This window comes from Pseudopipra pipra, chromosome 14 (genome assembly GCF_036250125.1).
Source record: "Pseudopipra pipra isolate bDixPip1 chromosome 14, bDixPip1.hap1, whole genome shotgun sequence".
Lineage (NCBI taxonomy): Eukaryota > Metazoa > Chordata > Aves > Passeriformes > Pipridae > Pseudopipra > Pseudopipra pipra.
In genome coordinates, this window is record NC_087562.1 from 8,116,842 (window position 1) to 8,133,886 (window position 17,045).

General features: G+C 43.8%; 1 protein-coding gene across 6 annotated transcripts in view; it reads right to left on the reverse strand.

Moving 5' to 3' along the window:
• The window catches only part of GALNS (galactosamine (N-acetyl)-6-sulfatase), a 44,078-nt gene that overhangs the window by 17,700 nt on the left and 9,333 nt on the right, over positions 1–17,045 (reverse strand). For all 6 annotated transcript variants that reach the window (XR_010434306.1, XM_064671047.1, XM_064671046.1 and 3 more), the window contains 4 exons: positions 16,292–16,431; positions 15,014–15,117; positions 8,335–8,471; positions 5,747–5,849 (listed from right to left, as the gene is read on the reverse strand). Coding sequence is in view for 5 of the 6 variants with exons in the window: in XM_064671047.1 (XP_064527117.1) it covers positions 5,747–5,849; positions 8,335–8,471; positions 15,014–15,117; positions 16,292–16,431 (484 nt within the window). In the remaining variant the exon portion in view is untranslated. The remainder of the gene's footprint in view (positions 1–5,746; positions 5,850–8,334; positions 8,472–15,013; positions 15,118–16,291; positions 16,432–17,045) is intronic.

The window sequence follows — 17,045 nt, forward strand, 5'->3', positions numbered from 1 at the left end:
TCGTTCTGTTTGTCAGTCAAAGCATTTTCAATTCTCAGGATGGAAAGAAATCCTATATCATCTTAAAAACCCTGGGATCCCCAAGTCTGGATTGCTTTGCTTTCCTGGGGCAAACCAGTCTAAATTAAATCTGCTTGAGACTTAAGAACTATTTAAGGGCAAGACAAACCACATTCTGGAGCACCTGGACCACGCCTCTGGTTGTTTGGAAGGTTTGGTGATGTCTGGAGCTATGTCACGTCAGAGAAGAGCCGACAGGTGCCTAAGCCTGTCCTATCTACCAGGATAACACAACCCAGATCTGCCACCCCTTCATCCCCTGTCACTCCCTTAAAGCTATTTATTGTCAGACTGTTAATAACAATATGCAGGGATCAAGAGCCACTTAAAGCACATTCCTAATATTTTATCCTGCTCACTATCCAAGGTAATAAATGGAGTCTCCATCCCTGGAGGTGTCCAAGGAACAACTGGATGTGGCACTCAGTGCTCTGGTCTGGGTGACAAGGTGGGCATCAGTCACAGGTTGGACTTGATGGTCTGGGAGGGCTTTTCCAACCTCAGTGATTCTGTAATTTCCATGTCCACAGGTAATGCTGACCAAACACAGTGGAAAGATCACTGCCTGTGTTTAGGTAAGCTCTTGGAGCTTTTCTCCTCCATCACAAAAGCATGAAAGCCAAACCAGAAGACTCTGTCTAGAACATTTCCTGCTTTCTAAGGGAGCCCATAAAAGAACATCAAATGGCACCAGACATAGTTCAGCTCTGTACTAGCTCTAACACAGCATTTTGCACCACTGTGTAAAACTGTTTGTCGTAGGAGAAATTCCAACAGTTATTATTATTATTATTACTATTATTATTATTATTAAAACATAACATTCCCTGTCCATCACATGAACCTCCCAGAGAGCCCATCTTCCTGTCCTTCCCAGCAATCAAGTAACCCGGATTGTTTCCCTGTTCCTAAGACACTGCAGCCCTTGGCTGCACAGCTTATGCTCTAATTTCCAGAGCAAATGGACCACAGATGCTGTGTCAATATAGACATGAGACAAACACAGCCGGTTGCCAGTTTGGGCTCTGGGCCAAGAGATGGAATCACCACTTGTGTTAACGTGAGCCCTCTGGCAATTCCTCACCCTGGCTCCAGCCCAGATCGCTCCGACTTGACAGGCGGCCGCGGATTTGGATAGTGCCGCACAAATCTGGGATCTGTCTCCTGCTCATGTCTCCTCCTTCCACCACAAAAAACCCAGAGCAGCAAAACCGTGTTACTATTGGAAGGAGAAAAGTACAGTTGTTAATGAAAGCTGGGAATGTTGTTTCTTGCTGTTTGCCACAGCACCTGTAAATGGTGCTCTCCCTTCCTGGGTGATTCCCAGCGAAATCCTGCTAAAGTAGAGCTCAGGATGAGCAGACATCTCAAAGTGTGACTGCCAAGCTTCAACACTGTGGACCAAGAATTGCCTTTAATGTGTTAAGTGGCTGGAAGAGCCCCCAGAAGATGGGCAGCCCCCGAAGATGGGCAGCTCACAAGCCTCCCGATCGATGGCTGGTTCATATGCTCAGAGGACCACAATGAAATGTCATTATTTGTGAGGTTCTACTTGACTTCACATCCCCTGTGCAGAAAAGGCTTTATCGATCCCTTCACGTGGAGGAGAAGGGCAATCAGACAGCCTGACTGGAATAACCCCTTTGGCATTTTGCATTAAAACAATAGGAGCTGCTGGCAGGCGCCTACAGCCATCCTTTAAAGTCACAGCAGCGCTCTGGAAACCCAGTGAACACTCCTAACAAGCTGACAGCAGAAAGGTTGATGTTATCAGCCACTCTCCAACAACCAAAGGGCCTTTTCCACATGCTTTTCTTAATTATTTTTCCCCTTCTTGCATCAGTGCTCTTGGAGGGCACAAGGACTGTTCTGTGCTGGATACTCTTGGTGGCAGGCAGAGAAAAGGAAATTTCCTCTCTCTTGCAGCTCCTACTCCTGCCTCCCCCACACAGCATGAAATTAGTAGATTCCTGAGGACTTGCTACCTGCTCGGTTAAATCTATAGAGAATATCCAGTTTTGCCCCTTGCAGACCCCTACTTCCAAACAAGAACAGCATTTTACAGGTGATTTCCAGTAAAAGTCCTGTGTGTTACACTATGCGAGGGACCTCTCCAGGTTTATCCTTAGTTCTCCCTTGTGCTATTTTTATCACTGCTGATTTTTGCTGTAAGAAAGGTGGACAAAAATGGAAAAGCTTTATACCCATCAGTCAGAGCAACAGGGACTCAGCCCTGTGCAGGAGGGAGATCTCTCTCCCTCTACCAAACTATTTAAAAATACAAACACATTTTTCAAGTCAGGTTTCCTTTCATCTCTCTCTGTCCCATTTATCACCTCTTGAATGTCAGAGATGTCAAATTATGTAAACATGAGCACCTATACAGATGGAAGCCAGGTAAACAGCTCTAAATAAGCATCCTGTGCAATCCACAGGGAAAATGTCCCATGAAGTGCTTATTCCCACTTGCTTCTGCTGAGTGAGCCTTCCCTTTATGCTTTCAAGAGACCATCCCTTCAAGAATCAAAAAATCCAGTTAATCCAGCAGAAAAGAGCATCAAGGTATCCTCCAGCACTGAGGGAGACTACAAGACTTTATGACAGGAGTCAGACTAGAAAAAGAAATTGCTTGGGGGTTAAAAAATAAACAAGCAAAAAACGGGAAGAACAGAAGAGCACAATTCATCTCTGTGTCAGATGACAAGTTCTAATCCCAGGCCATAAGGCAGAGGATGCAGACCAGTAAGGGCATGTTACTGTCAGGGGACTTTGGGATGACTATAAACCTGTGTACTGCTTGCATGGGATGTTTCCAGGGTAAATATTCCAACTGCCATATGGAGAGAAGCCTTCAGATCCCTGTTCTGCTTTCCTAGGCTTTGCTTTCTGCAAGCTGTGTCTCCCTGGTGCATTTTTATTTGTGTGTACATTCTTTATTGCTGAACTAACTTACTCCCCATTCAAACCCAGCTTTCCAGGTGAGGGGCCAAAGTTGGCCACATCCTTCCTTGTTCATTCTGGTCATCTTAGACAGACCCAGGACAGGCACCAGTTTCCCATTTTCCAGTATCAACATGAAAATGTGGGTTTAGCTGCTTTAATGGTATAATCTCATCTGAAATTCAAACAAAAATGCACCAAGTGTGTATTAAAACTAGGGCAAGTTCTCTGTATTGATGATTTCCCACACTGTCAATTACCTAGGGGATTCTGAAAGTGAAAGGAGGCTTCACTAAACTGGGCCTTGTATCTGTCCAAATAATGAGATATTCAACTACCCACAAAACAAACCTCTTAAAAATGTGCAGGCAGCTGTTCTGCTACATCTGGCCAACTCTTTCCAACGGATGACATGCCAACCAAATACTCCAGGTCTGAGTGTGGACCTTCAGACACAGAGAGTTTCATATCTGGAAGTTTAATACAGCATCACATTGGATTCGCAATGAGGAAGGGCCTCTAAAGATCATACAATTAACAAGGCCTCATTAGCTGAAGTTCTGCTGAGATGGCAAATCAAACTTATCAAATAATCAGAATTCCAAATGCCACAGATGTGCATGGATTTAAATATGTTTTTCAAATTAAATTAGCAAACAAACTGGCTTTTTTGATTCTGGAGTCCAGTATTAACACAGCTGGGAAGTCACTGAAAGAGGCAACTGTATCACAAGGTGAGCTTAGAAACTCCTCCAAGAAGGCTCAGAACTGGTCTGCATTCTGATTTATTTCTATTTTTAAACTTGCAAGGCTTGTAATTAATGGCTCGAGGACATGAGGAGAATTGGAACAAATTTCAGCCTGAGCTTCCTCTGCATGTTGTTAATGGCTGGTCTGGCCACTAATGTGCTCCAATTTTCCCCACATCCAGCACATGTGATCCAAGCTGCAGGAAAGAGAGTGAATTTGTAATGGTCTCTCTGATGTAGGGGATAATTGCTGACTTTTATCAGACAGTAGTTAAACAAAGACTTGGAAGGAAATAAATATTCCTTAATTGCATGACTGCCATTGCTCACAATGGGAGAGCCTCTGGAAGGAGGAACCAGTCCCCATTATCACTGCTCCACACAGACATTCAGAAATAAGTTGAGATCAATGTAGGGGTTTATTTATTCCCCAACTGTGTACGTAAGTGTGGGTATGTGCTTTTATCACCATGGAGAGCAATAATTCATGTGGGAATTTTCCATGCACATGGGAAAAGCATGAGCCCATCCCTACACCCAAACATATGGACATACAAGCTCCCAGTGTCTCCCACACAGGGAAAATCCTCCACGTGATATATATGGGTTTTACTCACATACTAGACAAATAAATTATCTCATTTTATCTGTGTGGAATTAGCATTGAGACAGAGCGTAAAATATATTTCTAGAGCCAACTTTCCTTTCCTCCTTACTCCCTCTAAAACAAACTTTGACTCCTGGAGCATTACAGCCTTCAGGAAGACAAACACACATATTTACAACCCTGAATGTAAATGACTCCCTTGGAGCTGACGTTTCACTCTACCCCCAGGACATCCCAGCAAAAGAATCCGTGCACTTTTATATCCACAAATGTCATCAGCACTTAGTTCTGCACCTGTGATGCCTTGAGGACCTACCATAAGTTCAAAAAAAGAGGCATAAAAAAATAAATCATGCAAACAATCCCTCCCCAGTCCCAGTCTGCTGTCACGATTTTGCTGAGAGCTGTGTCCTAATGCACTGAGTTCATGTCTAAAAGTATAATCAGCAAGGCACACGTGTGAACCTGCCACTTAGAAAATGCCCCAGAGTTTAGTACCCAAGTCTGAGGCAAGAAAGATACAAAAAGAAAGAGAAATAATAGTGCTTAACATCTAATTGTGAGGAGATCAGCCAGGAAATAAGTAAAATTAACAAAATGTAAAGCACTGTGTGATGGGGGCTTGCAAAAATGCCGATAGTAGATGAAACACATGGAATTTACTGCTCTTTCTACTGTGCCTTTCCTACAGCTTTCCTTTCACCTTTCAAGGAAAAAACATCACAAACCCAGAAAACCCATCCCTGTTCCATTTAAATAGTTCAAGGCACCAGGTGTTTTGTCCTAGGAACTGCAAGACATGTGATCCATGTGGCATCAGCCTCCAGACTTTCACAGAATCACAGACTATCCCAAGTTGAAAGGACGCAGAGGGATCAGCAAGTCCAACTGCAAAGGGACACCTGAAAGCTCAGAATTCGGCAGGGAAAGAAGTTTAATATTAAGGGGGATTAAGTGAGCGTTAAAGGGAGCACCTTCAGAACAACTGGGAATTTGCCCATTTTCCTCTCCTTGTCCCTGACTTCAGGAGAGGGGTGTGTGACACCTGTCTCCTTAGATTTTCATAGGGTCATAGAATTATTTAGGAAAAGCCCTTTAAGATCATCAAGTCCAACCATTCCTCAGCACTGCCAAGGCCACCACTAAACATGTCCCCATGGGCCACATCCACATGGTTTTTAAATCCCTCCAGGGATGGGGACTCCCTGTGCCAGAGCTGGACAACCCTTTAAGGAAGAAATAATTCCTAATATCCAATTTAAACCTCCACAGCGCATCTGGTAGCCCTTAAGAAAATGAACTGGTGATATCCCCAATTTAAAACTGTTTAAAGGGTTGTTTGCCCCCAGGAGCACCAGTGACACCTGGGAGCAGGTCCATGTGCTGTTACCTTGCCATACTCCTCCCAGGAGTTGCTCCAGGTCCAGTAGTGAGCTTTGTAAAGCCCAACTCTCACCGCCATCATCTCGTTGCCACGATAATAGAATATGGGCCTGGGAAAGAGAGCAGAGCTGCATGAGAAGCACCACCACACTGGGCCGATAAGGGAGACAAATACCTTAATGGAGTCTGACTTCCGACGTGGATATCAGGCAGGAACAGGCTGCCTCCTAATAGTCTCCTCTGCAAGGTTTTCAATTAACATTTCTTAAAGTGTTCATCAAGTTGAGAGCTCACACAGTGCAAGAATGAAACATTATCCAGCTTGGCTGCCAGTGATTGTTAATCCTTGAACTATCAGCCCCTGGTATTTCCTATAGAGCGTGTCGGTTTAAACATCAAATGACTCACAAGTGCTGTGTGTATGAGGGAGAAACTGGGATTCAAAGGCTCTGGGATGCTCGGTCTCCTCTTCCCAGCAGCACCAAGTGAACTCCACAGCTATGCCATCAAGCTGTCAGTGTCACCCAGGCAGGGTGGCCGGGAGGACACCAGATGCTGGTGTGTTCTGGATGACATCTCAGAAAAACTCCATATGGAAAAACCTGGCAGCCAGACATGCTGTATTTTTAACTCCTATCCATTTTTTCCCCCCCCCCCAAACCTCACTTTGCAGCATGTAAACATACTGCTAAAACTGCATTTTTTCCCAGAGGTTTCACTAATTAAAAATACATCTGGGAAATGCATCTCATTCAGTGCACCTGTGCACTTCTCTGAGCATCCCAAAAACGTTCCTCTTGGTTTCCCCAACAACACACAATTGGTTTTTTTTGAGGAAATAGCACAGAAGTTTACTGAAATGGACTATGTGCAGGAGAGAGGGTCGATTTGTTGGTGTAGCTCATCATACAAGGACACTAGATTTGGGCAGCTCTTCCCTCCAGTTGTTTTGGGCATGATGGTAAAGCTGTTTGTCACTGTCAGGGGGTACAAACATCTTTTCTTTCCTTCTGAGATACCACTCAGCAAAAACTACTCACTCTGGTGATGCCACCTTGAAAAAACTGTCCCTAAATGCAAGGTAAAATTTAAATATCTGTGTCTGAATGATAGGGGTGGCCTTAGATCTTTTATTTTAAAATCACAGCCTCACTGTGGGTTCTTGCACAAACAATGAGCCTTTGTCACCAGGAACAAAGGGAAAGCAACTCTGTCACCAGGAAGAAGGGAAAGGTGCTGCCAGCAGAGTCCATTCCTGATTCTTAACAAGTACCTGAAAGGTGAAATAAAGGCAGGGAGAGACCTGCCAAATGCAGCACCTGATCTAAACCAGTGCCACTAACATGCCACCACCACCAAAAAATGCCACAGAGTACTCCAGTCTCTTTTCTTCCTTGCCATAAACTCTCACTATTTGGCCAGTTATTATGTGCCCCTTTGACTGAAGCATTTAGGCTTTTCCTTTTTTAAAAAATACTTTTTCCTTTTTGAAAGAGGATTCCAGCTTGTACTCAATGGTCTGCTATTAATGATTTCTTTTTTTTTCCCCGTTCATTTTTTCCTTTTTAAGCTTGAAAGAACACAACAACTGCATCTTCTGGAAAGTTTTTGGGGGCTGTGGAAACTGTGACTTGGTCAGGTCTAGGGAGAAAGAAAAAAAAAAAAAAAAGAAAAAAAAGCCATGATGTGCTGTGAGTGTATTTGTAACACAAAGACCACCAAGGGGTTGGTGACTGCAATAAAATTCCCCTTTAAAAAAACAAGGAAGTTTTACAAACTTCCAGAAGATGGGACAAGGAGGAACCTGCAAGACTCATGGCAGCTCTCGAGTAACACTGCAGGCATGTCCCTTGTTAACAGGCACAGAAAGCACAGAGGCTCAAATCCAACAAGGAAAAGAGCCCAAAGATGTCTTCCATGCATATGTTTCCTTATTATCTCATAAAGTGGATGTTTGCATTCAGATTTCCCAGGCTGCCAAATTCCTCACCAAAATCACAACTACAAGACCTCTTTTGCCCTCTGACACTTCCAATAAAACATTTGTTGCAGGGATATTTGCTGCCAGACCTCAGTGCCTGTACCCAACAGCTGACAGCACCATAAACATTCCAGGTCTTTAACCCAAATCTATCCCTTCAGAAGCATCCACAGAAGCAGAACCTTGGAAGCTCACCCACAGCAGCACAGCCTTTACCTCCACCTCTCCCAAGCAGGGGCTACAAGGATCCAGCACACTCTGGGATGCTTTTCAAGTAATAAATAATGTATTCTCCCCTACCCAGGCTACAGTTCTCAGGCTTTTATCTCCCCTCCTGCCATATGTTGTTCCAAGGATCCCTGCTAACCCTGTGACATTTTCATCTGTCCCCAGACTCCACTGTATGGCAACATGCCACACGTCAGGAAATCCCACCTCAGCAGAGAATTAGCACAGTGTGAAGCTCTGGTGCTGCCCCACGTCACTGAAGGGGGACAAATATGCATCAATTCAGTTTATAAAAGATATCTGTGAGCTTGTTTTAAAAAATAACCTCCAATTTGGCATCCCTTCAGCTGGGATGCAAGGCAGGGAGCTCTGGGCTCAGGACTAACCTGTCAATTAGTTTGCCCTGTAACATGACAGGTAAAAGGTCGATGCCATCAATCTGTCTGTCACTGGGAGGCTGGAGACCCGCCAGGGAGAGGCTGGTGGTGAACAGATCCATCACATTGCCCAGCTGATGGCTGACCTGGAAAAATAAATCAACAGAAACACATTTGCAAAGAGCCTTTCATAAAAATCCATAAGGAAACAGGTTCCCACCAAAGCTTCCTGAAAATCTCTCCCTTTACAGTGCTGCCATCACCAGCAAAGCTCCTCTTAAAATATAAAGGAAAGGACACGATCCCTATTTCTCCACTTCCAGGGAGAATTTGCATTTTGATTCATTTTTTTCCATTTTCCTCTCTTTCTTCTCACTTTTACAGGAGCGTGTTGTTGCAGAGTTCAACTTAATTTAGCAAATTCCAACTCATTTGTGGATTGAAAAATCAGCACTTACACCAAGAAAAAAAAATAGCCCTTGATTTGTTCCCTTCTCCAGGTCATCTCTGAAGTCCAGAATACCCTGAGAGAGTTCCCAGAAAGCACAGGGATAGATGGATAATAACAAAAAGAGCCTGATGACTTCATCTGCAAACCATTTCCAACAATTCAAGAACTGTAAAGTTGTGGTATTTTTAGTCCATATTTTAATAAGGGAGAAAAACATCTGGGTTTGGCTCCAATGGAGATGTTAAAGCTGCTTTTCTTTTTTTTCTTGTCTTTTTTTTTTCCTTTTTCCTTACTTGGAAGCCATACTTATCTCTCTGCTCTTAATTATTTATATTTTAAAACTCTAAAAGTCTGTTCTGACTGATTCTTTCCGAATCTTTGCTCCCACCCTGCTTGGAGGATCTGTTGGAGGATATTTAATTAGTCAGTGACACACTAAATTAAAGCAGATACATTCAAATCAAAAGCATCAGGATGCACCAGCACAAGATGTGACATGAAAAGAGCATTTTCAGCTCTATCACTTGTTGGAAAACACGAAACCATCAGGTACAAGTCCACATCTGTAAGGACAGCAGCACTTTATGACTGAAATCCAAGTCCAATCCCAACAGTACAATGTTGGGACTATCTGAATCCTTCTACTCACAAACAGCCTGTTAGTTGACACTAATTATTTAAATACAACAAATGATAACATGATAAATGAGTGTTTGTGAGATACTGGCTCTAGAGGGAAAAAAAATAAAGGAAAAATGCTATTTTTCGTGGGACTAAACACTGTATTAAGAGACTGGGCTGAAAACTGAACACAAAGGAAGAATTAAGAAGTTTAAAAAAGGAACTGCAGAAAGCAACGTGCAGGGGCCTAATTACAAGTTTAACATTACAATATCACATTACTTGATTACAGTAATTTCAATTTTTTAATGGCTTTCATTCATCAAAAGGTGTTGGCAGGAACACCTCATATTAAAGCTGCATGTGAGACTCTGCCACAATTCCTTGAGAGGAAACAAAGTGCAAAGCTCGAAGCACAAGAGGAAGCCTGGCCATGGGAATCCTTGCTGGGGAAAGCAGTTGGATCAGATGACCAAGATCAACAGGTCTTGGGCATTTGAGTTCAGGATTTATTCCTGCACACTGCTGGAGCAGCCTGGAAAAGGTCATGCTCAGCCTATCCTTGTAGGAAATGACAAATAAAAGGGAAGTGGTGGAGTCCCCATCCCTGGAAGTGTTCCACTTCAGGCTGGATGGGGGTTGGAGTAACCTGGTCTAGTGGAAGGTGTCCCTGCTCATTGCAGGGGGTGGAACTGGATGAGCTTTAAGGTCCTTTCCAACCCAAACTGTTGATGGTTCCAGTCTATGATTCTGTAAGCCCATAAATCCCTCACAAAAAGCAGGTGTATACATGAAGTTCCTTCTCTGCATGGAGAAAAGGCTGGGGATCTTCAACTGTGGAGAAGGAAAGAGAATCAAGCTCTTCATGGGGTAACCCTGTCACCCACAGGATGAGCTGGGACAGTGTTCTGTGCTCCATGGACTGTCCCCTGGCACAGTCTCTGGTAAACTCAGCAATGACTGACATTAAAAAACAATGTACCAAACCCAAAATCCAAACCATCAGCTCAGCCACAGGATCCCAGAAGGGGTGACACTAAAAAGGATCACAGTGGGTCATCTGGTCCAACCTCCCTGCTCCAGCAGGGTCAACCCAGAGCGCACGGCACAGGATTGTGTCCAGATGGTTCTGGAATATCTCCTGAAGGAGACTCCACATCCTCTCTGGGCAATCTGTTCCTGCAAAGGAAGGAAGTTCTTCCTCATATTCAGGTGGAATGTCCTGGTATCAGTTTGTGCCCGTTGCCTCTTGTTCCATTGCTGGGCACCCTGGAGCAGGACCTGGTCCATCCTGTGACCCCTCCCTGCAGACACTGACGGACATGGATGAGGTCCCTTCTCAGTCTCTTCCCAAGGCTGAACAGCCCAACTTCTCACAGAGATGGTCATCCCCCTGGGGTGCTGGGAATGCTGAAGTCAAGGGATTACAAGCTCTCAGCATCTCAGCAGAGGTGTTCAATCCCTCGTAGGCTCATCCACTGGCTAATTCCCACCAGGAGTGCCATGGGAGAGTGGCAGGACCAGCACATCACCATTGGCAGAGCTCAGGCTCTACTGAAGAGCAGATCTGGCCCCCACCATGCTCCCTCCCAAGTGCCACATCAGGAGTCTGAGCCTTTTTGTAATTAGACCTCTCACAATTCATAAATCAAATCCAAAAGTCCCTTTCCTTGTTGTGGCCCTGTTCTCTCGCCTCAATCTTTTGATAAGAGGCAATCACTGACCTGAGGCTCGTGCCTCTAATATCCCCTAATTTATACACAGTGTGTGGGGACAATCCTGTGGGGCCACCATGGTCTCCTTGTCCTGGCCCTTATTAACCAGCACCAGATGTAGATGACTCTCTTTAATCATCCAATTACATTTCTGGTCTCAGACAACATTTTTTCCGTGAAGCAGAGAAAACTTCTTAAGGAAATTAAATGCCCATGCCACAGCCACTTGGATTTATCTGTGCTCTGCAGCACCACATTGAAGAAGGGAAAAGGAAAAAAAAAAAGGTTAATATTTATATAAAACTTTGAAGTATTTTCAGAGAAAAAAAAATAAAAACCCCCCATTTTTCTCCTGTCAACAGTGCTCTTTCATTCTAGCTGCCTTTCCCATTTATTTATTTATTTATTTATTTATTTAAAAGAAAAGAAAAAGAAAAATCCAGAGAGGGCAACAGCCCAGAGAAAATAAATAATATATAAAAATGAAGGAGATCAGATATTGCTCGTATCAGTGAGGAACAGCTGGTATTACGGATGTAAAAACGGATTTTTTTTCCCCCCTCTTTCCCCCCCTTCTTTTTAATAAACTCTCAGTATACACATAACGTCTTTAAGAAAATGAAATCCTTTTGCTGTGGGCCACGTTGCTGGAAGAAATAGTCCCCAGTGCTGTTATCAGAGCTTTCAAGCTTTAACTCTGAATCAAAGGCGACAATTAATAAAGTCGCCCCCGCCAGGAATGGAAAGGAGGAAAGCTAAATATTTGAAACTGGGTGAACAAATGTCAGGGTGTTTTTAAATAAAATCCTTTTACAGTTATCACAGCGAGCAGACCTGATATCCCTGTCTAATTCAATTTCAATTTGCGCCCCATGGGAGATAGGGAAGAAAAGGTTGCAATGCTGTCTTTGGGTTGATATGTTCTTTTCTCCTTCAGGAAGCAGGCACGAGAGAGGAAGGGGAGGAGGGCGAGGGGAGAGAGGAGGAGGATTCAAATACCAACAGAATATGATTTTTTTTTTCCAGCTGGATCCTTCCAGAAGGCAGATGTGGTATGGGGAATGTTGAAATGCTGATTTGTTGTGAATTCACCTGGAAAACGTAGCCAAGGAGGAAACTGCAGAAAGGCTGTTTGTGTGTGAATAAATATTCCTGATGGGGGACCAGAATTCACTGAATGTTGATGCCAGGAGCAACATGCATTCCCGAGGCATCTTCCTCCTCCAAAAACCTACAAATCAGCCAACTGCACCAATTATCCCAACCTCTATCCATATCCTGTCAGGTGCTCACAGTCCTGTCACTTCTTTTGTTTAAATCAAAAGGTGCTCCTTTATTTAAGCACCCACATGCACTCTTTAATAAAAACAAAACCAATAAGATTATTAATAAACTGCCAGATAAAATCATGGAATGGTTTGGGTTGGAAGGGACCTCAAAGCCCATCTTGCTCCACCCCCTGCCATGGGCAGGGACACCTTCCACTATCCCAGGTTGCTCCAAGCCCTGTCCAACCTGGCCTTGGACACTTCCAGGGATGGGGCAGCCACAGCTTCTCTGGCCAACCTGTGCCAGGGCCCCGTCACCCTCACAGGGAAGAATTTCTTCCCAATATCCCATCTGACCACATAAAAAGTCCCTCTCCCTCCTTTATATAAGCCCCCTTAAGGCAGTGGAAGGCCACAATGAGGTCTTCCCAGAACCTTCCCATCAGTGGAATGAGCCTTCCACCCAGAAACTGGATTTCACTGGCCAGAGACATAAGCCCTCCTCTTCTGGCTCTAGTTGTTCCTGTTGAAATGACTCCTAGCTCTCTTCCTGCTCCTCAAAAGGTCCAGGGCTGGAAAGGAACAACCACTGTACAGGGAGCAAACCCAATGCAGGAAGGAGGAGTAGATCCAGCTTTGTGCTGAAGTTCAGGTCTCTCTAGCATTTGTTTCCTTCAACTCTTTGGAAAAGAAAGAGCAGTAAGAGACTTTGAAGGAGTTTTACCACATTTTACCACTACTTGGGGTGCACAGGGCTTAGGCTGAGGAGTTAAAACTCACAGTCAAGACGATGTTGAAGCTACAGATTTTGCGGGACACGGGAAAGAAGCCAAAAATGTACTACCAAACATGTGTCTCTTCACTTTGTGAGTGAGAGAGGCACTTGTGGAGCAGTGAGTGCCATTGTGAGCTGTATCATAAACAAGCAAAGCCAAACCTCTCACCTTTGGTCAGTGCTGCTGAGGGGACCAGGCTGGAGCCTCGATGGCAAGAACACAAGCAGAAAACACACATAAGTATCTATCACATATTTACTGAGCAGTAGCATCACACAGGGTTTAACTCTGTCCCCGGGGACAGGGCCAGAGATCAGAACTGGCTTTGCAAGGACACAGAGTCCAAGAGGACACCTGGGAGCCCATGCACACACCTGGCAGGAAGCATCCTGAACTGGAGACTGGGATAATAAGGATTTAAAGCTAAGCACATGCTTAAAGGTGATGTCAGCATGGTGGAGGAGGGATTTGGGGTGCATCCCTGCCACAGTGAGCTTCAAGCACACTCTCCAGATCACTCTCTCAGCCCACCCTGCAAACACCTCAACTCTGCCCAGCAATGCAGGAGTTCAACTCCCAGGAATTCAAGCAGCAGCTCCCAGCATGGCCTCAGGCAAGAAGCCATGCATCACCCCAGGCCACTAAGAACATTTGGAGCTTCCCCCCTGTGCCACATGCCAAAAACTACCTGTGAGAGGGGTCCCAGCCAGGCCCAGGCAGAAAAGAAGCAGGCATAAGGATCTCTCTACTCCTGTTCTTAATTATCCTCAGAGTTACTACAATGGAAAGAATTTTTAAATGTGGGTATTTTCTTGTCCCCATTTATAATGCATGTTTACTTTTAGCACATTATTTAGTTTGGACCCAGAAAACCAAACAGTCAGCTGCAGTTTCATGTTCTCCTTTGCTAGCCCAGGGCTGTTGTACTTGGCTTGCAAAGGCGTTATGGAAATGTTTAAATTTAAACAAAAAGACTGTTTTCATTTCAAATTAGAAAAATAATAAACCATCCTTAGTAGGTTTAGTGAACTCTTTGCAAATGATGAAACCAAACTATACCCCTGCCTCAGCTGCAGATCTGAGCTGCCTGTTGGTCCCTCTTAAATGTAAACAATAAATTATCATTATCCTGACTCAATTAAACCCCCCCAAATGGAATGCAACTTAGAAAAATGTTTTATTTATGAATAGTTTGCAGGCTTAAGCACGGTGGCCAGTTAATGAAGTATCACTTTCTTCAGGGATGAGAGATGCTCACAAAGGGGAGGGAGCTGTGTTATTGCTGTGAACCCGGCCTGCAGCAGGATTGATTGCATCCTTCTATAATGAGAGCTGGGACAAGAGGGGCTGGCAGTGCCACTGGAGGCTTGTTTTCAAGTGATCATATCTGCATTTGTGTACAGGCAGGGAAGTGCAATAATCTGGTGGCTAAACCTCCCTGAATGGAACTTTTATTAAACACCAAAGTGAGAGCTGTGAGGGTCAAATCATTGGTACCTCAGGGCATGGAGAATGTGAGTAACGCACTCCTGCTCTGGAATGGGACACACATTAGCAATGTGTCTTTATACTCCAATTTGTTCAAACACATGAAAAATATTGTGGTCTGAAAGAGTAAAGGGTTTAAATAGAGCAGGAAAACAAGCCCAGACCCTGGTTGGGTGTTGATCACAGACACTGTAGATGCAAATTTGCACTAATAACAAAAATGGCACCGTTTTCTGGGGCAGCATCAACTCCTTATTTACATAAACATCCGGACTGACACATTGGGCATGTTAAAAGTATGAAGCAAAGCCCACTGAACTCAGGAAGTCCACCTAAGGCTGCTGAGAACCGTTCAAAGCAGATACTCACCCCTCCTGCAGGGATATGGCCAGGCCACCAAGCAATCGCCGGCTCTCTCATGCCACCCTCAAAGGTGGTTTGTTTGCCACACAGAAAAGGCCCATTGCTTCCTCCTAGACAGAGAAAAGAAGCCGTAACCCCCACAGAACACCAGTATTCCAAATGGGACACTCAGCTAGGCTGGGTTTAAATGAATTTTCATTTCTGCATGAATGCTTCTTCAAATAACATGTCCAGAGTTGGTTTTTTGTTATTATTTTCTTGGTTTTTAGTAGTTTGGTTTTTTTTTCAATATCCATTTGTGATGAAATTTTAGGACTCTCTTTTCAGCACAGGGAGAAAGTGACAGTTAAACACACCTTGCTATCCAAAACCAAACTAAAAAACCAAAACCCAAACAAACAGGAAATAACTTGCTGGTTTTCCTTTCCTTTAAGGGTGTTAACTGCTGTCTGTAACTAAAGGAGATCTACCACTTTCAGGCAGAAACAGTATTTTTTCATAATGATTTTAAATTTTAAAATATCAGAGCAATATTAGATGAAGGTACAAGAGTGAGAAAAATAATCCTGAATTCCCTGGATGTTCACTCTTAGTGATGACAAGGGCTTTTCAGGAATATCTGGGGTTTTAACCCAACCTTGGAGCTCAACTTGCCAAGGAACAAACAGGGAGGTTTCATCACTGATTCCAGGTCACCCAAAGTCAAACATAGTGGTTGAGCTGAAATCAGAATTCAGGATACTCTCTGCTCTGTGGTCCAACAACCACAAGACATCCTGCCTCCAAATAGGAGAGAGTGGGTTAGAAAATCAATTTGCAATGATCTGTTTCAGAGAAACAACCACTTAAACAAAAGAAAAACTTGTGAAGTACCAAAAATAGTTTTTCTTCTTAATATTTTTCATGAGAGGTAAAGAATGAGGGACTCTTGAACTCTCTGTAATTACTCAGAAAGTTCAAATATGCATTTGGCAGAGCAGGAGTTAACATCCTGCTAAGTCAGTGGGCCTGGTGCTAAATTGCAAAATAGTCACTCCCTGAGTGGAAACACACACAGGTAATGGCAACATAAGGGCTGGGGAAAGTCCATTTAAACAGGGATATCCCCTCCAACAATGAGCAGAAGTAATGAACACAAGTTATTCTAAGCATAAATACTCTGAATTCTGAGGCTTCTCCCAACTGCATAAAGGAGAAACCCACGTACAGGTGTTTTTCCCCCTCAGACATGAAGATTTAACTGATTTCTCAACTCCAGCCCAGGTTTGTTCACCTCAGACTCACCTTGTTTGGGAGCTGAAATGAGAGCGGCCCCGTTATCCGAGGTGAAAAACACGAAGGTGTTCTCACTGATCCCCAGCTGCTGGAGGTGTCTCAGGATTTTTCCAATGCTATCATCAATTTCTCTCACAGCATCCCCATACCTGGGCCAAAAGGGCATGCAAAACATTAAAAGCAGCAAAAAATGCATTTAGTGGACTTAACTTATACCTGTGCTGCAGAAATCCTTCTCTTACGCATCAGAGAATAAAGTTTTCAGCTGTCACTGCAAACCTTGCCTTTTACCTGCAGAGAACAACCTCTCTGGGGTATTAAGAGTCAGAATTTGTTCATGTGTGAGCCACTCGTGGACAGAGACCAGCAACTGGTATAAATTTAGCTACAAAATTTATAAATACAGGCAAACCTACTTTGCCATAAACTGGAAGATAATAACAGAGTATTGCCTCTTGGTTTGAAACTCTCAGTGCTCAAAGCTCACAGTGTCCACAGAGCTTTTTGCCTCCTCTAAATTGGATTTTTCTACTTGCTGGTCTGATTTATGGGCTTTTAAAACAGGCACTAATCATACAACAGCCTTCTAAAAATCATCTGTGCCACATACAGCATTTTCATTCCTCATGCAACTGGCAAAGGAGCTTAAACTCCCCCCTCTCCCCCGTTTTGGTCACATGATCTTAATTTCAGATTAATGCAAAAATTATTAAAGAACAATCCAAGCAAAGTGCTACTAAATAATGCATTTCAGCACACACAC